At 50.3% G+C, this 22,304-nt stretch overlaps 1 protein-coding gene across 1 annotated transcript in view; it reads right to left on the reverse strand.

Annotated features, from left to right (window-relative positions):
- Positions 1–22,304, reverse strand: part of EIPR1 (EARP complex and GARP complex interacting protein 1) — a 141,519-nt gene that overhangs the window by 80,744 nt on the left and 38,471 nt on the right. Inside the window, 3 exon segments of the mRNA XM_044918650.1 lie at positions 581–609; positions 5,980–6,017; positions 14,030–14,044. Of these exon segments, the coding sequence (XP_044774585.1) occupies positions 581–609; positions 5,980–6,017; positions 14,030–14,044 (82 nt within the window).

A 22,304-nucleotide genomic window follows, 5' to 3' on the forward strand; every position in this document is an offset into this window, starting at 1 on the left:
CCCATTCACATCTACACCCTCCTTCCTGCCCTCCTCCCCCTGCACACCCACACCCTCCTTCCTGCCCTCCTCCCCCTGCACACTCACACCCTCCTTCCTGCCCATTCTGGCCATCCTTCCTTTGCATGGGCCCCAGGGCCTTGACCTTTCTCCCATTTCAGCTGTCTGGGTTGGAGCCCTCACAGCCTCTGACTTCCCATCTTAGGGGGCTTCCAATCTGGGAGCCAACTTTGTCTCTTACCTCAGATGAAGGCTTCAGACTTCCCCAGCACCAGCTGTGGGCAGGTGGTGGGCAGTGAGGACACCTCTCTCTCACGGGATTCCTGTATGGTAGTGCAACACCTCTCTCTGCCCATGATCCTGGACATGAGGCACTGGGGGTGGGGGGCTCTACTCATCCCTTGTGGCTCCAGTGTCTGGGCCACTGTGGTCCATGCTGGGAGCTCATCATGCACGTGTGATCGTAAAGGAAAGACCAAGAGAGTCAGCGTGAAGAAACACTCCACACTGGACATGTGGCCGGAACAGGGTAAGTGAATAAAGGCGGGATGGGGACGGGAGAGGAGGAATTTGAAAAGGCAAGGAGAGGGTGTGCAGAGAGCCGCTGGTCTGAGCGCCAGGTGCGCTGAGCTGCAGGCCCTAGACCCACAGCCGCGGAGGGGCACTGAGTGCCACATAGCCTCCCTCTCCTCGTCTGCAAATGCAGAGATCTCCATCTGTATCACACCTCACGGAGATGGAAGTGCAGTACAGAGCCCGGTAAACAGTAAGTGTTTAATAAACAATAAAGGAAAAGGATCTGCAGTAACTGGCTACTGAAGTCTCTTCTACGTCGGGCAGTCCCCTGCTGTGTGGTGAGTTGAGTTTTGGGCTTTTCAATACTGAGCTACTGGATCAACCTCCCAGTCCAGCGTCATGCACATGAGAAAGCACCAGACTTTCTCCCACATCCTAGTTGGAAGGCAAGCTCCTCCCATGAAGGGCCAGACAGTAAATATTTTTGGCTTTGTAGGCCATGTGGTCCCTGTCGCAATGACTCAAATCTGCCATTTCAGCATGAAAACAGCCATGACACTACATGAGTGTGGTTGTGTGGCAATAAAACTTTATTGACAAAACCGGGCAGTGGGCCACATTTAGCCCATTAGCTGTGTGGTTGGCTGTGGTCCTGGACTATGAATTAGTTTTGGTCTATTTTTAAGTAGACCCAGAGCAAACCCTTCACGTATTTGCTCTTTCACTGAGTTCAACAAGCATTTTCTCAGTGCTTACTATGTGCCAGGCCCTTTTGAACGTATGGGGCAGAGTGGTGGGCGACGCGGACTCAACGGCCATTTGAGATGGCAGTGACTCAGGGATAACTTTCTAGGGTCTCACTCTATTTGTTGTCCATTCCCCTCATCCCCTAACAGATGCTGATGGCAGAGGTCGGCAGCAGCTCTGGTCTTAGCCATTTCATAGATCAGGGTTCCCTGCAATGTGAGAACATGGGTTCTGTGGCTTTAACCAAAAAAAAGTTTGGAAATCACTGGTCTGTACTAGGTGTCACTGTTTTACGGATGGCTGGGTGTCTGGCACGGAATCCAGTCTTGATGACATCAGATTACAGCTACTGCTTCCCCTGGATGGATCCACCAGGCCTATCGCCATGTCACAGATTAACACTAATCTGAAGGGACTCGGGGCTCCCGAAGTCACCCCAGTACTACCCTTGAAACCACAGTCTTCACGGTGTTTGCAAACTGGTTCTGGAATGACAATCCTCCTCCCGCTGATGGCCGAAGGCCACGACAAGCACACTGCTACGTCCTCCACATAACTCTGCGGACTCCTGGATCTGCTCCATTGGGAGCACACTCAGACGTCCCAGCTGCTTGACACGGTGACTGCGTAATGGGGCCACATGCTGGGATGCTCTCTCTCCCCTACAAACACACTTCATCCCCCACGGTGACATGGACGGCCCCTGCCCTCTCCCGCCAAGGGCGTCCCGAGGTCCTGTGAACGTGTCGTGTGCGAAGCAGCGACTGCTCCGGGGCAGCTTCATTTAGAGCCAGGCCTGTCCTCACAGACGACATCATCGAAACTGGTGCACCTCCCTCCCCCTCTGCCCTCTGGAGTCAGGGAGAGAAAGCCAATCCTCTTGTGAAGAGCCTTTCTCTGCAGTGAAACCCACCTTGGCGCCACCACCACCAGTGAGGTCCAGACAAATAGCTGTCTCAAGGACGGGCTCTCACTGTTCAGGAAGAACGGGATGGCGGGCTGAGTGTGTGCAGCTGCCTGGCCTGGAGTCTGGATGCCTGGGCAAGCCCAGCCGGCCCCACTGCACTCTCGCTGGTGCCTTCCCCAGGTTACGGTCATGGAGTCTTACTGGGTTTGAAAGGACCCTGAATCTTCTCTCCGTGAGCCTCACAAACCTGCCGCCTTCCCGTGTGGCGCACAGCCCTGAGCTGGCTCTGGATGGATCGCGCTCCTCCAACCATTCTGGGAACTGAAGGCCGCAGACAGATGTGATCTGACCAGGTATTTCCTGTGGTACGTGCAGCTCCTCTTCTTAGAGTGGGGCCCTATGATATGTTAGCTTTCTTTTTAATGGGCAGATCCTAGGGGCGCCTGGGTGGCTCAGTCGTTAGGCGTCTGCCTTCAGCTCAGGTCATGATCCCAGGGTCCTGGGATTGAGCCCCGCATCGGGCTCCCTGCTCGTCTGCTTCTCCCCTTCCCTTCCCTCCCCTCCCCAGCTCGTGCTCTCTCTCTCAAATAAATAAATAAAATCTTAAAAAAAAAAAAAACAAAACGGGCAAATCCTATTGCTGACTTTTACCACAGAGCCAGCTAAAACTACCTTTTTTGTGTGTGCTTACAATTTCAGAAATGAAAATACTCCCCCCGGCCACCCCCCCACGGGGTGCATCCATGTGTGTGGAAGAGCTCCTCCCTGACGGTGTCTATGAAATTTTAATGTCGCTAAGACACCATTCAAGCAGTACTGCTCACGTGGACGAGCTGCTGCGTTCTGCTCAGCGCCGGCTTCCAGAACAAAGAGAACCTGGGCCCCCACCACAGCCCCAGCGCTGTTGGTGGTGAGCCCGGCCACCCTCAGACAGGCAGCGCTAGATCAGAGGCCACGGCCTCCACAGCGCCCTTCCTCGGACACCCTTCAGCTCACCAGCACGCGCGGCAGAGTGCAGACATCCGAGCAGGCGAGGGTGGCCGGGCCCCTCTGTGAACAGCTGGAACCTCAGGAAACCGTCATGTTTTTAGGTCAAAACCATCAAATTTCACACAGCTCCCCCAAATACCGGGGGAATCTCATGCAAGACTCCTCACCTCTCTGTTTCACTCTGCAAAACAAATGTCCTGGATGACGTTAACGTAGTTTACAAATGTCGAAATTCCCAAATTCTATCTGGTCTGTTCGAAAGACCACTATCCCTGCGATGCATGCGTTCTCTCTCTGCACCCAGACGGTGGGTGATGCGTGAGAGGGACTGACGGCCTGAAGGCCGTCCTGCCAGAGATGCCTTCCTTCCCTTCCCACCACAGCCAACGGGTCCCCACAGCGGGGCACTCCGCCCATGCGCTCCCTCATGCACGCGTACTAGCGTTTCAGCATCAGTTCCTAAAAACACATGCCTGGGCGTCGGCAATGGTCTAGGACTGTCGTCCCCTCAGACTCTCCAATGTGTGTGTGGTTTAACTACTTCCCACCGACGGAGTTCAAATGCACTTTGTACGTCGGCCTAAATACCTTATGGCAGCCGTCCTTGCCAACACCAATTTCCATGAAAAATAAATCAGCGAGAAACAAAAACAAGAAGCTATATATCATCCATTTCTTTCAGGACTAAGGCAGAAAGTCCCAATCACGTAAACATCTGACCATCAACAGTGTGTTTGTAAACCAGCTGTCATCCAGAGCACATTTTCTATAAAAATATGTATGTTGTGGGTTGCAAACAATGAAAGAGTGAACAAAGCCTATAAACCCCAAAATGCAGTGGCAGTTCCTGCAGACCCATCCCAGAACATTCCTCTATATATCCTTCATTGTAAGATCTTGTTCTTCAGGGAACACCTGAGTTTTCACAACAGTCAAAACTCTCAGAATCCAGCCTGATGAACGAGACAGGTAACCACACAGGACAGAGTAATGAGGAGCTAGAAACTATTGTATCAAGTCAGGAGGAAGATTTTCTTAGATAGCAATGAAGCTGACTCCTAGAGACATTCCCAAATGGGGTTCCTAAATGTTCTGAGCCCGGCGGTGTCCCGGGACAAGCAGAGGCCAGCGCTCACTGGGCGTATAGGATTTACTCTCTCTGTTTAAGATGATTCAACTGGCCTTGCCTTTCAAGCACCCCGTGGGATTAGCGAGTTCCCAGCGAGATCAGAGGAGGGCGTGGGAGACATGCCTTCTTCCTCAACAAGCACAGGGGCGGGCGTTCTGCCCCGAGGAGGACTGGCCGAGAGGACAGCCACTCGGATGTCGAATGTCAGGGACTCTCCCAGGGCAGGTTGCTAAGTCAGAGGACACACTCACTCCTTCCAGCTGAGCCAACAGTATGTGGCCCACATACTGAGGCATCCATAATTACCCGGCAACTCACGTCGGTCGGTGCCATCCCTCCAGTAAACGTGTCTCAACTGTGTTAGCTTAAAAACAAAGCAACTTCGGGGGAAGTATTTCTGGTCTAATAACATTGCATTGATGATTCAAATCTCTTACTTTCAATTCAAAGACTGACCAAATGTAAGCTCAGAGTGACCAAATGAGGTGGTTGGATAAAAATAAACCTACAAGTGGCAAAGTATGATTAATCACCTTCGAAATCTCTGGATACTCAAATTCACCATTTAAAATATCTTGGGCATTGGATGTGACAGGTGTTTCCATTAGGAACACAAGGGAATAAATACAAGCGCAGAAGCCCCCTCTGAACCCCTTGCTCTGACCCGGAGTGGAGAGACCGGGAGGGGGGCAATACACCAAGAGGACTGCACAGGACCGCCTCGGAGGCTCAGAGGGAGGGGACACCACCACACACGATAAAGCAGAACCCGAGAGGACTTTTGAATAGGCCTCCTGAATCTACACGGGCTGCAGCAACATCTCCAGAGTAGAAAGGAACGCAAAAAAGTCCCCACCTAGAATATCCTCACAGTGACTGCAGGCGGATTCTAGGTTCAGCCACCAGAAAACGTCTTGGACACAGTAAAGCGAACTTCCCTGAACTCAGTCGCTCTAAGCTTGACCAGGCTGCCGGCGGGCCAATGCATCTGATGACGGCAGCCCAACACTTAAGTCTTGGCGGAAAGCTCTGGATAACAGTCTGTGACACCTCCAGAAGCAAATGGAAAGCTCACTTTAAGGCAGAGGAAACAATTAAAATTAGAATTTGGGAAATTTTTCCTTGGTTATTTCTAGAAGGATCAGTGTTCAAGTCCCCCACAGAAAAGGAACTACACGCACACCTTGTTTTAATACGGTTCACTTTATTGTACACACTGTGTTTTGTACAGATTGGGGCCCTTGGACACCCCGAGTCCAGCACGTCTGTCGGAACCGTTGGTCCCGTCTCTGCGTCACATTCTGGTGATTCTCGCAACATTTCAAACTCTTTCGTTATTATATTTGTTACAGCGATCTCTGACCAGTGATTACAAGTCACTGAGAGCTCACGTGGTGGTCAGTTTTTTGGAGTAAAGTGTTTTCAAGTTAAGGGACGCACTTTTTTTAGACATGATGCTACTGCACACTTAACAGACCGTGTTACAGTGCAGACGTAACCTGTACGCAGGCTGGGAAACCAAACAAGTCATCCGGCCCGCTCCACTGAGATACTTCCCTGCAGTGGTCTAGAAGGGGACCCGCAATGTCCCCAGGGTGCATTGTGAAAACGCGCACTGAATGGTAAACTGTGGTCTACAAGGTTTCCAAGAAATCACAAGGCCTCCCTCCCTCAATCAGAGACCTGTAACCTCGTCAGGCTACCTCACTCCTCCTCCCGCTAGTTCTTCTTGGTTTGTCCCTCGATCTTTCCCGGTGCGCCTTCTCACTGCACTGACCCGCTGCAGCAGGCTGGTCCTAAATGAGCTGGGGAACGATGACACACTCTGGATAGGACGGTGACAATGAGACACATCCGTAAGCCGGAGGTCTGTGCCTCGTCAAAGTGGTCACTGTCAGGAGAGCTCAGCGGGGGCCCCCGGCCCCTTGAGGATTCATTAAGCCTCTGACTTCCCGCCCCTCAGAACACCTGCCATGGGACAAAGTCACTCTGGGTGGATATCAGTTCAGTGTCTGTCCTCCCCACCCAACCGTGAGCTTCAGGAGGATCAGGGTCGGCCTCCGGACCGTAGCAGGGGTCTGGCACATAGCGGACAAGTACTCAGTACTGCGGGAGGAGCGGGCGGGGAGCGCTCGGTGCCACGGGGGCAGCGAGAGGATGAGAGCAGGCCTGCCCGGCACTGAGGTCAATAGGCAGGGAGCGCCTGGGTGGCCGTGGACGAGGACGGGAGCTGGCTGGGCCTCGCTGCTCCACCGCTAGAAGCAGGGCTGTAATGGGACCCAGCCCGCCACGTGCGCACTTGGTCCGTGTCAGGCCGCCACCACCACTGCCGCTTTATGTAAAGACCCCTGGTTTGGGGTCTCCGACAGCCCCGTCTAGGGTGTACCCATCAGACGTCAGGTGCAACCCACACAAGCTGCCTCTGCGGATGAAGAGATCATCTGAGGGTTCAGGGAAAGGAGGGGGATGTCAGTCATGCTGGAGAACCGGGCAAGAGTGGAGTGCCGGGGGAGGGGCTCTGGGAGCCACACGAAGGCACTGGCCTGACGGGAAAACTCTGCGGCCCCCACCCAGCACCCAGAAGGCCAGCCCACAGCTGCCGCTGCTCCCTTAGGCCACCGGTGTGTTCCTGGTGTGCCAGGAGCTTGCGACGACCTGGAAGTCGCCTGCAGCACTGCCCCCGTGACCCCCAACACCCCAAAGCCACCTGCAGCCACGCGTGTTGAAACGGTGGGAGCCCTGCTGTCCGGAGTGGCCACCTCTGATCGGCAGCACCCCGGTCACACGCGGGGCCCTTGTCACAGGGAAACCGCACATCTGATTTCTTATTTCCATAATGGGAAACGGGGTAATAACCTAGGAATTTCCCCAAAATATAGGAAGGCTATTCAAAAGATGATGAGCAGCCACAAAAAAGTCAGATGTCCACAATGTGACTTCTGAGCGTTTCCCCCCAGGCACAACGAAAACAATGTGAAACATGATTACTATCGCGGCCTCAGAATCCCAGAGAAGCTTCGCCCTCTGCTGGCTAAGTGTGCTGTTCCATCATGTGATCTGACAACAGCTTTTATTCTATTTCAAAATAGTACGACTTTAGCCAAAACAGAAACACAGCTATAATAAATAAAAACAAATATAAGACCCAAATAAATAGTTTTTACTTATTTTTAAATGGAATATTTTTTAAATCTTATACAATTACATAGGATTAAATGGAGATTAATTATCATAAAACCACATCAATCAAATCTGTGATTCATAACAAAGCAAAAATAAACTATTGGGACCACACCAAAATAAAAAGCTTTTACACAGCAAAGAAAACCATCAACAAAACAAAAAGGCAACCTGCTGAAGGGGAGAAGATAGCTGCAAACTATATATCCGATAAGGGGTTAATACCCCAAATATACAAAGAACTTCTGCAATTCAACACCAAAAAACAAATACTCCAATTAAAAATAGGCTGAGGACCTGAATAGACATTTTTCCAAAGAAGACACACAGATGTCCAACAGACACATGAAAAGATGCTCAACATCACTTATCATCAGGGAAGTGCAAATCAAAAACCACCATGAGCTGTCACCTCACACCTGTCAGAATGGCTAGAATCAAAAAGACAAGAAACAACAGGTGTTGGTGAGGATGTGGAGAAAAGGGAACCTCGTGCACTGTTGGTGGGAATGCAAACTGGCGCAGCCACTCTGGAAAACAGTATGGAGGTCCTCAGAAAGTTAAAAATAGAGCTACCCTACGACCCAGCAATTGCACTACTAGGTATCTACCCAAAGAAGACAGAAACACTAATTTGAAGGGATACATGCATCCCTGTTTATAGCAGCATTATCTACAATAGCCAGATATGGAAGCAGCCCAAGTGCCCATCGACTGATGAACGGATAAAGAAGATGTGGTATATATATATATATATATATATATATATATATATATATATACACAATGGAATATTACTCAGCCATCAAAAATGAATGAGATCCTTTCTTAATTGCAGGAAACAAACTGAGGGTTGCTGGAGTGGGGGGTGGGGTGGGAGGGATGGGGTGACTGGGTGATAGACACTGGGGAGGGTATGTGCTCTGGTAAGCGCTGTGAATTGTGCAAGACTGTTGAATCTCAGATCTGTACCTCTGAAACAAATAATGCAATATATGTTAAGAAAAAAAAAAAGAAGAAGAAGGTAGCAGGAGGGGAAGAATGAAGCAGGGGAAATCGGAGGGGTAGACAACCATGAGAGACGATGGACTCTGAAAAACAAACAGGGTTCTAGAGGGGAGGGGTGTGGGAGGATGGGTTAGCCTGGTGGTGGGTATTGAGGAGGGCACATTCTGCATGGAGCACTGGGTGTTATGCACAAACAATGAATCATGGAACACTTCATCTAAAACTAATGATGTAATGTATGGGGATTAACATAAGAATAAGAAAAAAATGAATGAGATCCTGCCATTTGCAACAACATGAATGGATCTAGAAGGTATTATGCTAAGTGAAATAAGGCAGTCAGAGAAAGACAAATACCATACGATTTTACTCATATGTGGATTCTAAAAAAACAAAACAAATGAATAAACAAACAAAAAGCAGCAATGGACCCATAAAGACAGAGAACAACCTGACGGCTGCCGGAGGGGAGGGGAGGGCAAAACTTGGGTGACGGGGAGTGGGACGCACAGGCCTCCAGTGAGGGGATGAATAAGCCAGGGGGATGCACAGGGGATACAGCCAATGCTACTCTAACTGTGTCGTGTGGGGACGGGTGGGGACTACGCTCATGACGATCCCGGCACACGCAGAGTCGTCAGATCATCATGTTGTACACCTGAGACTATTGCAACATTGTGTGTCAACCATACTCAAATTTTTAAAAATGGTTTAAAAAAAGTGTGACTCACAAAAACCCTAAGCTGTCTAAAATGAAGGGTTCTGAAATGCCATTGTTTCCCTGGGCCATAACTCTGCAACCACGACATAAGGGAGCGTATCCGGTCCCCACGCACAAAGGTAAGGACATAACCCAGCTGGGTGAAGGAACCGCAGGGCACGAGGGCGGGTGACACTGCAGGGACAGCAAGGCTGGCCGCGCTCCTGAGTCGCCTGCCCCGCCAGCCCAAGCTAAGTGATGCTAATGTCTGAGATTCGAATTTCCATTCCCATCCTGTCCCCCATCAACTCAGTAACTGGGGCCCCAGTCTCAGGCCCAGCAGCTCCCAGGGAGGGGAACGGACAAGGGGAAGGAGAAGACACCAGACGGACAGCTAACGTGGCCATCTGTCCGCTGCCTTCGGTCACCACCGGCAACACCAACACTGCATTTCCCACTACCAGGCTGAAAACAATCCGTTAGTTCCGACCCATGTCTTTCCTGTATTTCAGGATCCAGAGGGTCTTCTAAGTGTCTGCCACCCACATCCTGCAAACCTCATTCCCTCCCCCAGAGGCACCAGGAATGAAGCACACCCGAACGCACTGCAAGGGCCCCGAAAACCGTCAGTGGGGCCACAGAGCATGGAAGTAAGACAAGACCCACTCCCTAAACCTGGACACGGTGAGTGCCTCCTGGAACAAGATCGAGAAGTTCCCAAGTGCCAGGGAAGTCCGCATCTGAGTGAGAAAAGGCAATCAGGAGACACCAAGACCAAGATGAATCAATGCTGGCATTATCTGACAGGGTTTTAAAGCAGCCATTATAAAAACGCCACAATGGGCAACCAATACTCAAAACCAATATAAAAAAACAACAAAAAAGAAAACCTCACCAGTGGAATAGAAGATATAAAAAAGAACCAAATGGAAATCCTGTAACTGAAAAATACAGGAACCAAAATTTAAAAACTCAGGGGATGGGTTCAATAGCAGAATGAATATGACAGAGAAAAGAATCCATGAATTTGAAGACAGAACAACAGCAAATACCCAACTCAAACACCAGAGAGAAAATAGACTAAAACAACAAACAGACTCTCTGAAACCTGCAGGACCACAGCAGATGAGCCAACATTCACACCCAGGAGGTCTCAGGGCAGGTTGGGGAGAGCAGGACTGGAAAATATTCAAAGAAACACTAGCTGGAAACTTCCCAGATTTGGTGAACCACACAGCATCCAGATTCAAGAAACTGAGAAAATCCCAAACAGGGTACCCCCAAAGAAAGCTATCCTAAGGCACATCGTAATTAGCTGTGTGGAAATGGAAGACAAGGAAAGAGTGGGCGCATCAGAGACGATGGACCCCTACAGGACCACCAATGTCAATGATGGCCGATCTCCCATCAGGGGCCACAGCGGCCACAGGAAGTGCCACAAGGTTGTCCAAATGCCAGAAGAAATAAACTGTCAATGGTGAATTCTGTGTTCGGTGAAAATACCCTTCAGGAAGGAGGGGGAAATGAAGACATTCTCAGAAGGAAAACCAAGGGAATTTGCCACCAGCAAACCTGGCCTCACAGGATGGCCAGAGAATGTCTCCCATTTCGGAAAGGAAATTAGAACAAAACAGGTAAAAATCAGTGTAACGGACTATCCATCTCCTCGGGATTCTTAAATCATGAAAAACCATAACCCAGCACTGAGGAGAGCCAGCATGAGGACACAGGGGAAGACACCCATCCACAGGCCTCAAGGACACCAACCCTGCAACAGCTTGGCCTGGGGCTTCTAGCCTCCGGAACTGGGGGGAAATTAATTCCTATCGTTTAAGCAAGAAAAAAAATATATATATATATATACACACATGTATGTACATATATATAAAAACATATATACACACATATATATATACGTATGTATATAAAACACCACACCTCATGATCAATGAATATAAAGAAAACACTTCAGATAATTGTATCTTAAAAGTGGAAAGAGCAAAGACCTAATTACTAAAATGTTCTACACATCTTTCAAAGTAGACTTAATAAGTTATATATGTAGATTCTAATATCTAGAGCAAATACTAAGAAAACACGCAAAGTAGTATATTCAAAAACACTGTACATAAATCAAAACGAAATTTCACAAAATGTTCATGTAACCCAGAGAAGGCAAGAAAAGAGAAACAAGAGCAATGATCAATGAGGAGAACAGACAAATAACAAGACGGTGGACTTCATACCTGACATACCAATAATTTAAGTATAAATCATCTAAGTAGGTCAATTAAAAGACAAAGATGGGCAGAGTGAACAAAACAAAAAATACACACACATTCAACCCAAGTACATACCGCTTACAAAACAACTCAACCTCCAAAGCATGGTCCAGAGCATCGGGCTGAAAAGAGGCAGAGAAGGGCTCGCGTGTGGCCGCTGCCTGCCCAGGACCAGGGACAGGCCCCTAAAGGACAGACACCTCCTTCTGGGGTGAAGATTTAACTCACTGGCTCACCTCTCCCTGCTCTTCTCGTAACACCTGTGCTACTTATTAACAAGAGGGGAATCGTGATGGAAGCAGGAACGCAGACCGGGAGGGCCAAGAAAGACACAGCAACGCGGGTGAAAGCTTCGCTGCGGACACATCTTTGGAAGAGTCTGCTCCCTTGAACTGGACTTAATACGTGTGGCTGCAAGTCCTCATGACTGCAGCTTGCACAGAGGTCAGGGAAGCTCCCTGTGATGCTTTAAACTGGAATATTCCATCTTTAGCACAGCCCCTCTGGGGACAGGAGGAGCCAGCCACCACCCCGTATCCACTGCGGGCAGGTGTCAAGCAGCACATCACCACATTCTGTAGGAGAGCAGAGATGAGGAGTGATTTAGATATGAGGAGTGCATGCTTAGTACAGAACTCAAGGTCAGGAAACAGTGTTTCAGGGGTCACTGAAGACCGAACATAGCAAATAGGTGTTTGCTGTGTCTTCTTCCCTAGGACCTAAACAACATAAATGGTTTCCAAAGAATAGGATATTTAAGATACTGTAAAAATCTTCCCTTTTGATGTTTTTGTTAGAAAAGAAATATCAGGGGCGCCAGGGTGGCTCAGTCAGTGAAGCACCTGCCCTTGGCTCAGGTCATGATCCCAGGGTCCTGGGATGGAGCCCCGCACTGGGCTCCCTGCTCAGTGGGGAGCCTGCTTCTTACTCTCCCGCTGCCCCTCCCCCCACTCCTGCTTGCTCTCTCTCTCAAATAAATAAAGTCCTTAAAAAGAAAAAAGAAATATCAGTAACTCCTCAAAGGCTTTTAAAAGTCTTGATAATTTAAAAACAGAGAGCTGGGGCGCCTGGGTGGCTCAGTTGGTTAAGCGACTGGCTTCGGCTCAGGTCATGATCCTGGAGTCCCGGGATCGAGTCCCGCATCGGGCTCCCTGCTCGGCAGGGAGTCTGCTTCTCCCTCTGACCCTCCTCCCTCTCATGCTCTCTGTCTCTCATTCTCTCTGTCTCAAATAAATAAATAAAATCTTTAAAAAAATAAAAAATAAAAAATAAAAATAAATAAATAAATAAAAACAGAGAGCTAATCTGAACTTTACAGTAAGTTTGTATTATAGTACATGTAACATACGAGATCTTTAGGGCACGGTTGTACTTGGGTATGATGTCTCTTGTATCTCACACATATTTAAAGACTATTTTTATCTATTAAATTTTGGTACACTACTAAATTTTGTAGGATTCTTTGCCCCCAAAGTATCAAATTTTTTTTCAAATAAACAAATCAGTCTAAGTTTTCCATACATTAGGAGAAATAATCGCTGGGAGGAAAATGGTAGATTTCTCTCAAAAAATATGATTCTGATATGTTATCTATGAGATCCTGAGCAAATGAATTCCTCTGAACCTCTATTTCCTTTTCTGTAAAATGGGGTATACGAAGATGTCTACACTCAGATTACCAGAAATATCACATTGAAATAGCCTGACAAGTGTTTTGAAAATTGCGAAGCAGCATGCGGATCTAACCAGGTCACCATCTGTGTGCAGACAGAAGTGTCTCCAGCACTAGAAGAGTTCCGACCTCACATGCTTCAGTAGCTGAGAAACCAGGAACAAAATAGGATTTTATTCTCTTTGGTCTTATGTTTTATGCCAGCAAATTAATCTGATTTTCAAAAAATACATATAGGATTTTCAAAAACACTAATCATGGGGGCGCCTGGGTGGCTCAGTCAGTTAGGGATCCGACTCTTGATCTAAGCTCAGGTCTTGATCTCAGGGTCATGAGTTCAAGCCCTGTGTTGGGCTCCATGCTGGGTGTAGAACCTACTTTAAAAAAAAAAAAAGCCATTAATTATTAATTCCTTATCTTCGAGCAATTCTTCCCTACACACAGTTTGCTAATTCTTTAGATGAATTATCTGGGCTTTGTAACTTGTATAGATTTTTACAGAGAGCTTATACAGGTTTGGAAATCTATATAGATCTTATCCTGATGCCATTCCATTCAAGACTAGCTCCCGTAAACAGTCAAGGTATCTGTTATAAATAAGATACTAAAGCAAGATTCTTCATAGAGTCTTCCTTCAAAATCAAATGGAAAATTCAGAGACCCCAAATTCCTGAATTCATCAACTTCACATGAAAGTGACTTGACAATCCTGATGTAGGTCAGTACCCAAAGGCGTAAGAGTTACTGAATGTGGCAAACTCCATACCTTCAACAATTTGGGTAAATTGGAAAGGATTTGTTTTCACATTTTAAAGAACATTTTAAAAAATTAATTATAAACAATGTTTTTTTTCTTTTGGGGAGGGTAAGTACAAACAAATCCCCCAAGGGCAAGGACTTGGTCCTGTCCACACTCAGAACACACAGGAGGCAGCCAAGTATTTCAGAGCCAGAAGCGAACTGACGTTCTCCAAGAACAGTCTGCGTCTCTTTCTCCCATGCATTTAATTCAACAGATGCTGCGACTTGGGGGTGGGGGGGAGCCTCCCACCAACCCGTTTAACCATCTCCACTTAGAAAGAACACAGGCAGGCACGCCAGGGGGTCTGCGGAAACGCAGGGCTGGACAGGGGTCGAAGAACCCAGGCCCCGTCCCCCGACAGTCGCAGGAGCCTGGGCCATCAGCGTCTGCTGCAAGGACGGACCGGATCAGGGTCCCTGTGTCTCTGGCCGACAGACAGACGGCTGCAACTGCTCACCCGCTGCTCTCAGTGGCTGGCCCACACAGTGCCCCTCCCTCCCTAGACAGCTGGAGACGGGCTCTCTCCAGTCGGCCCCTGGCCGCCACGAAAGGAACTGAGGGCCCCTCTCTCTGTGGCAGAGAGATGGCGTCCCAGGTGTGCCCTGACCTCTCACCCCAGTCAGCGAAGGCCAGCTTTGTGCAGATGTCTGTGTGGCTGTGGCGTAAAAAGGAGTTTACTGGACAAGCAAACCCCTGCTCTGGCCATGTCCTTGCTAAGGAGAAGACACGTACTCCCAAAGTGTGCAGTTCCATTTTTGGACCCAATTACAGGACTTCACAGTGATCTTCTTAAAAATGCTCTATGAGGGGCGCCTGGGTGGCTCAGTCGTTAGGCGTCTGCCTTCGGCTCAGGTCATGATCCCAGGGTCCTGGGATCGAGTCCCACATTGGGCTCTCTGCTCAGCAGGAAGCCTGCTTCTCCCTCTCCCACTCCCCCTGCTTGTGTTCCCTCTCTCGCTGTGTCTCTCTCTGTCAAGTAAATAAATAAAATCTTTAAAAAAAAATCCTCTATGATATTCCAAGTCCAGTTTTCTAAGACCCTTCCAAAAGCTAACTTCTGCCATTCGGTGCTTGTCCATCGTTTTCAGTGCGCATTTCTAACGCACTCCCAACCTTCCAGCTTTGTCCCCAGTGTACAGGGGAAGCCCCGGGAAAGGGCCATGACAACGCAGTGCAGACACCAGGCAAGTACCTGGACAAGACAAAGCACAGCCCTGCTGCACAGCTGCCTCCCGTCCAGAGGCAGACAGCGCCACTCAGGGAATCCAGTTCCATCGTTCACGAGACCTGCCTCGCAGCAGACACTGCTCCTGGCCCCTCTGCAGTCACCTTGCGTGATCTTCACATGCCTGGGAGGAGAATGCCAAGCGCGCGTTCTACAGATGAGGTCTGTGGTGGGGTCGGGGGAGCCGGCCCCGTTACACAGAACCAAGTTTCCAAAAGCTTGACTCCAAAAGTGCGCCCCACGCACTGCTCAGCCCCCTCGAGGTGCCCGCAGGCCCTTCCAGACGGGATGACAGATTGCTGTCTCTGGGGAAAGGCACCCCCCAGCCCCTCTAACTCCTGTCGGGCCCTGGGTCATCACTCTCTTCCTGCTCTGCCAGTTACGGGGTGGTGTTCTCTGCTCTACTGACTGTGGCCCCCCCGAAGGCCAGACCCACACCTCGTTCGTCTGCAGGTCCTCAACGGCCAGAACCATGCCCTCGACAGGAGGCCCTCGAAAGCTGCCGGCAGAAGGAAGAGAGGAACGAGGAGGGTCTGAGCGGGCTGAGGGGAAACGCTGGCTCTGCATCCTCTCTCCGGGCTCCCTGCCCAAGGGACTGTGCTCACGAGGATGACCTGACAGCTGACCCAGCCGGGGCCAAGGGAGGCAGCTCCAGTGGGCTGGATGAGGGACTGAGGCCTGTTTGCTGCTGAGTCTTCCAGATTAACTCCTTGCAAGGACCTCCGCCTAGTGACTCCCAGGAGAGACTCTCTAATGGTGACCTGTCGAGTGCCCAGGACAGATGGTGGAAAAGGTCTGAGGAGCAGTGGGATCTCCTGTTCACCTCTATTCTCACGACCTCGTGCCTTACCTGCCACGCCCCTGGTCTCGCCAGAGCCAGGGAGGCATCATAAAGGTGCAGAGTCTTGCGGGTTTTGTTTCTGCCTACATACTCAGACCCAACAATATGTGCTCTACCTAAAGTCCAGGTGGAGTGAGGGACGGATCATTCTGGAATGAAGGATGACTCAGAAACCTGCATCTTCATTTTCAGGTTTTCAAAACAACTTTCTTGTTCTTACATGCGATTCTATCTTTCCCACAACCCTGCCACACAAGACTACACTGCTTCCTTTTGGATTCAGCCCAAAACCTTTAACTCTGACTTACAAACCTCTGGGGGTAACAGTGGCTGCCCCTGGCAGGGAAACTGGGGGCTAGGTGGCTAGGGGTAGAGGGGACGTCTCAGTTTTGCTACACAGCCTCCTTTGCTGTTAGAACTGTTAAGCAGGTACACGATCACCTTTACAAAAATCTCTTTTTGTGCAAACCAAAAATAAGATAAAATCTAGACATCGGGCCTCTCAAGGGCCCTTCCAGGGTGAGAGCCAGGGCAGCCCCCGCACAGCTGGAGCTGAGCCAAAGCTGCGTCTCCAGCCTGGAGGGGCCCACGCCCACGAGGTCAGCAATGTCTCCCGAGGTCTGACGCCTCGGGCAGGGCTGTCCCAGGAGCACAGGAGACAGGCACTCTGACCTCCGACTCCAAGTCAGAGCGACAGGCGGTGAGCGGTGCAGAGGAAATGGTGCCCGTGAGAAGCAGCAGCCCAGCCTCGAGACGTGGCTCTCGGAGGGCCACCCGACTGAGCCGGGAGAAGGGCCTAGGAGATCCGCCATTCCCTGTGCTCTGTGTATAGCGGCGCGGGTGGGAAGAACCTCCACCGGCGATTTCGGCCAAACCTCTGGTGTCCCGGGCTCCAGGCGGTTCTCGATCGTTAGAGCTGCTTCACCTGCCCCGCTCTGCCTCCCCGACAGCCACGTCCTCTTGACTGCCCAGCGCCACTCCCGAGGGGATGGCACCTAAGCCTCCTGTCTGGGGCATGCCCTCCAACCAAGGCTGCCAGACTGAAAAGTAAAAGCAGTTTGCATGGGACATAAGTATGCTAAAAATTATTCCTTATGTGTCTGAAATTCAAGTTTCCTGGGGTGCCCCGTGTTTTCTCGGTCAGCCCTACTTCTGCTGAACACTCCCATCTTGCGCCAGAAATCTGTGAGAGGCAAACATGACCTATCCGCCCAGTGGGCCCCGCGACCCCGTGAGGCCGGGGGAGCCTCTCACTCAGAGTGCCCAGTGCCAGAGCCGCTGTGCCCACAGTGGTCGTCCAGCGTCCGTGGGGGGTGGGGGCTGCTACAGGCCCCTGTGGGATGAGACGCCCGTGATGGGCAGACGTTTGCAGGAAGAAGGTTTAAGGTAGAGAAATGAGCACGAAAAGCAGCAGGAGGATGGCAGAAGAGGGTGGGAACCGGGGTGTGGATGGAGCCCTAGGATGGGGAGCCCACACTGGGAGGCAGGCACAGAAAGACAACGTGGGGAGAGCGCACAGAAGATGAAGCACGCGGGGCAGGCATTTCCCACGGGAGTCACATCGTCCCAGCCCTGGACTCCCAGTTTCACGGAGGCAGGCTGAGCCTTGGGGAGGGTCTGTCCGTGCTCAAGGCCACGGAGCCAGTCACCGCCAGGGCCGGCACAGGGAAACCCTGCGGGTTGCCAAAAAACACTGCTGAGAACCCAGATCTGTGCCTGAGGGGAAACAGTTGTAGGAGTGGAATCATAATCCTTGAGATGAGAAAGGAAGGCCCGGCCGGGCCTGGGGAGGAGGGAAAGGAAGGAAGTGGGCTCTGCTGGGAGTGGGGAAGGAGGAAGGAGGGGGTGAGGCCAGGAGCCACTGGGTGTGCCACGGCGCCCCCCCGCCCCCACCGGCTGCCTCCCACTCCCACCCCCACGCAGTCCCAGCGACAGCTCAGGCTATACCCAAACTGAGCCGCTGGAGCCCAGGAAGGCTCCCCTGGCCAGAGAGGGCTCTGCTCATCCTCACTGCAGAGCGGAGCCGGGCAGGCCCCCTGTGAGCAGCAGGATTCCGGAGTGCAGGGCCAACGCACCAGCCATATTTCACGCGGCCCTGCTGCTCTGTCAGCTCTTCATTGTTCTAATTTCCCGAGGACTCCGCGCTGGCATGATCTACAGTCTTCCTGACATTTCACCTTCCTCGGATGAACACCGCATCCCAGCCCTGACGTGGGATGCTCTCCCCCTGACGCGGGGGTGTGAGACTGACTCCGGCTGCCGGGGACACCAGCAGCCACTCACCCGCCCCTCCACGGGGTCAAAGAGGAGCCCAGCAGGTCACCACTTATATAGAAGACTTCTAAAATATCGTAAGTTACCAACCGTGTGCCACATCTTTTTGCCTTTATTCTCCATCTTGGGTTTACATGTCTAATTTTTTTATTTTTAAAGACCATCTTTTGGTCTTTCTGTCTTCCTGAAATTTTACCAGCATATTGAAAAGGTTTTTCTCATTTTCGTAGTACTTGCACTTTTTTTTTAGACTATTTTCACATAATTTTATGTCTGGTGAGCCACAGGACCACAGAACGACAAGAATGACATGGCAGAGGGGGAAGCAGCAGCAGGGTTATCTCCCTGGGCCCTGGGCATCCCCTCCCATTCCTAGACCATCTTTGGAAAACACAGGTCTGATCTCAAAACCCCCTAGCCCTGGGCATGGATGCCTCACTCCGACCTGCCCTTTGAGAGGCTGTTTGCCAGGCCCTGCTCCAACGAAGGGAGACTAACACCAACCTGGGCCTGAGATGCCCCCTGCCTGGGAAGTCCTGCTCTCTAGAGGCCCAGAGCACAAGTGCGGTCACCGCCCCCAGCCCGGCTCTTCAGCTGCTGCTTGCAGGCCTGGGCTGCACTGGCTACGTGCCCCCCACCACCTTGCACCTGCCCCAGGACCTCCAACAAAGCAGGCTACGCAGAACAGAGCAGCTAGACCCCCCTCCGTGCCAGGTCCATGGCCACACCCTGCCAAACTGTCCCCAGGCCAAGTCTCCCCTGCCACACCCCTCCTGACCACGTGTCCCTAGTCACAGCCCAGTCTCAACAGTGAGTGACTCAAAAGGCCTCAGCGAAATAGACGGCAGGCCTCCAAGGTCTCGCCTATAGTCAAAAACACAAAAGCAAAGTGTGTGCCACCGCACAGGTGAACGGCGTCATGAAACACCAGGAACGTATTAAGTGATGACAGGCAGGTTACCTAACATTCGGTCTGAGAACCTAATCAAGATGGAACCCCCTCCCCAAACCTCTTGCGTAAGTAAATGAATCAATCAATCAAAAAATCAATCCACGGCTGTTATGGGCTAAGTTGTGTCCAACAAAATTCACATGGCGAAGCCCTGACCCCCAGAACCTCAGAAGGTGACTGTATTTGGAGACACAGCCGTTAAGTTAAATGAGGCTGTCTGGGTGGGCTTTAATCCAATAGCTGATGTCCTCACAGCAGGAGATGAAGACACAGAGGGAGGACCACGTGAGGACACCGGGAGGAGGTGGCCAACTGCAAGCCACGGAGACAGGCCTCAGAGAAGCCAAGCCTGCTCACCCCCCATCTCAGATGTCCAGCTTCCAGAGCTGGGAGAGAGTACGTTTCTGTCGTCTGAGCCCCCCAGTCTGTGGCACCTGGCACGGTGACCCACGGAGACTAAGACAACAGCGAGACGCCTCTGTGCAAGGTGCACAGCACCTCAGACAAGCAGCACCTCGTGGCTGGGCCCCGGCCTCACCAGGCCGCTGCTGAGGGCTCCTTCAGTGCAGCCCCAAACCCGCTGCTGCCACGGGGGGGGGGGAGGGGGGCAGAGCACACAGCACTAGCCTGGGGAAGAACAGGGCAAACAGCATATCTGGGGTGGCGGGAGGGATTTGGCACCGGGGTTTTTACAGTGTTACTGGAAAAATGAATTCAAATTGAGCTTTGTCTAAGCACCCCCTCGTGGCTTGAAACCTGGAGGAAGGACATAAAGGAAGTGCACTGATAAATGACAGAACATTAAGCTGTGAGGAGGTGTCCAGTGGGGTGCTCTGGGGATCAAGCCTTATTTAACATCTTCATTAGTGATCTGGAAGGAGCAGTAAACAGCACATTAATTAAATTTCCAGATGATATTAAATTTGGAGGTGCTACAGAAAGTCAATGAGAACAGAAATACGATACAGATGGGATCCAAAGAGGTTAGTTAGGAGTGGAGACAATACAGTATAAAATCTAAAAAAAAAAAGCAGCAGCAGCAGCTAATTAAAAACATGCCCTGTATTCCGGAATTCTAACTTCTGTAAGATGACTGTGTAAGAACAATGCAGGCATCCCTTGTCATCTAAGCTCTCCCCACTCAAACCCTCGCTGTCCAAAACCAGGAGTTGAAGGGACTCGGCCATGCTCAGAGGACCCCTGGGAATCAGAATTCTCCTGATCTGCTGTTCAAAACTCAGAAGCCAGAACAGATTCTGGTAACAAGGCACACGTCAATCCCCAAACGTGCATCCAAACCCAGGCTGTAGAGATAAACACCTCTGAGGACATCTGCAGCTCCCACGTCCCCACTTGGAAGGACAGGAAGTCTGGTGCAGTGTGCTTACAACACAATCGTGGGACCCTGTGCCTACAGGAGCAATGTCAAGGAAAGGCAGGTACTGGGACTAACCCAAGCTACAAAATATTTGGGTCTATAAAGCATATCTCTAAAGAGATAAAGGGGGCCTGTGCTTAAGATCTTTGATCTCATTGGCCTCTCAACTCCAACATTTGACCACCATTACAAACATCACCCAAAAGTGGTGACTATTATAACTCTATCTTTCGTGACAAAAACCAGTAAGAAGAAAACATTTTTATAACCGGGTATATTTACAAAATTCTTCCCCCAGAAAGAACAACCTTAAAGCCTAATAACCTGTAGGTCAGGTGCTCTGGAACCAAGGTGCACAGATTCAAATCCCAACCCCACTACTATCTAGCGCTGCTAAGCCTGGCAAATCACTGTAACAAATTCCTCACTGGGAATATGCAAATAATAACAGAAGATTCAGCTAGATAATCTGCTGCCCTCCCATGTTCACTGCAGCATTCCTTCCAACAGCCAAGACACGGAAACAACCTAAGTGTCCACCGTTGGATGAATGGATAAAGAAATCATATTTAAAGAAAGAAATATATATACATACACACATAATATACAATGAAATAGGATTCCACCATAAAAAGCAGGAAATCTTGCCATCTGTCACAACAGGGATGGACCTTCAGGGCATTATAGTAAGTGAAATGAGTCAGATGGAGAAAAACAAATACTGTATGATCTCACTCATATGTGGAAACTTAAGAAAAAAAAAAGAGCTCATAGACACAACAGATTGGTGGCTGCTAGAGGAAGGCAGAGGGAAGGGGCACGGAACTGGGCAGACGTGGTCAAAAGGTACATGCTTCCAGTTACAAGATAAGTAAGTCCTGGGGACGGAACACACAGCACAGTGACTTCAGTCAACAACACCCTAGTGTACATTTGCAAGCTGCTAAGAGAGATTTTGAAAGTTTTCATCACAAGAAAAAAACAAAAACAAAACAAAGCACGTGTGTAACTACGTGTGGTAACAGCTGTTAACCAGACTTATGGCGGTGATCATTTCACAATATATACACCCAAATACTGAATCATTCTCTTGTGAGCTTTAATACAATGTTACATGTTAATTCTATCTCAAAAAAACTGGGAACAATTTTTAAAATAAACATAAAACTAGAAAATCCATGTAATGCACTTAGCCAGGGGCCTGGTACCTAAGCACTAAATGATAAATATCATCTCCGTCATCATCACCCTCACGTCCCCTCCTGTGTACACAGGGATGGTGACGAAGGCCAAATAACCAGTGGCCCATGCACTCACCCCCACCCGCAAAGGAGGCGCGCCTAACACGAGTCTCTGAGCACGTCTCGCACCCCGCCAGTCTCCTCACGCTCTCGACACTCCACACGCACAGCACACACACTCCACACACACATCACACACACTCCACGCTCCGCACGCACTCCACACGCACAGCACACACACTCCATGCTCCACACACACTCCACATGCACAGTACACACACTACACACGCACAGCACACACACTCCATGCTCCACACACACTCCACACACACAGCACACACACTACACACACACACAGCACACACACTCCATGCTCCGTACGCACTCCACACGCCCAGCACACACACTACACACCGCACGCACTCCACACGCACATCACACACACTCCACACTCCGCACG

This window comes from Neomonachus schauinslandi, chromosome 10 (genome assembly GCF_002201575.2).
Source record: "Neomonachus schauinslandi chromosome 10, ASM220157v2, whole genome shotgun sequence".
NCBI classification, from domain to species: Eukaryota; Metazoa; Chordata; class Mammalia; order Carnivora; family Phocidae; genus Neomonachus; species Neomonachus schauinslandi.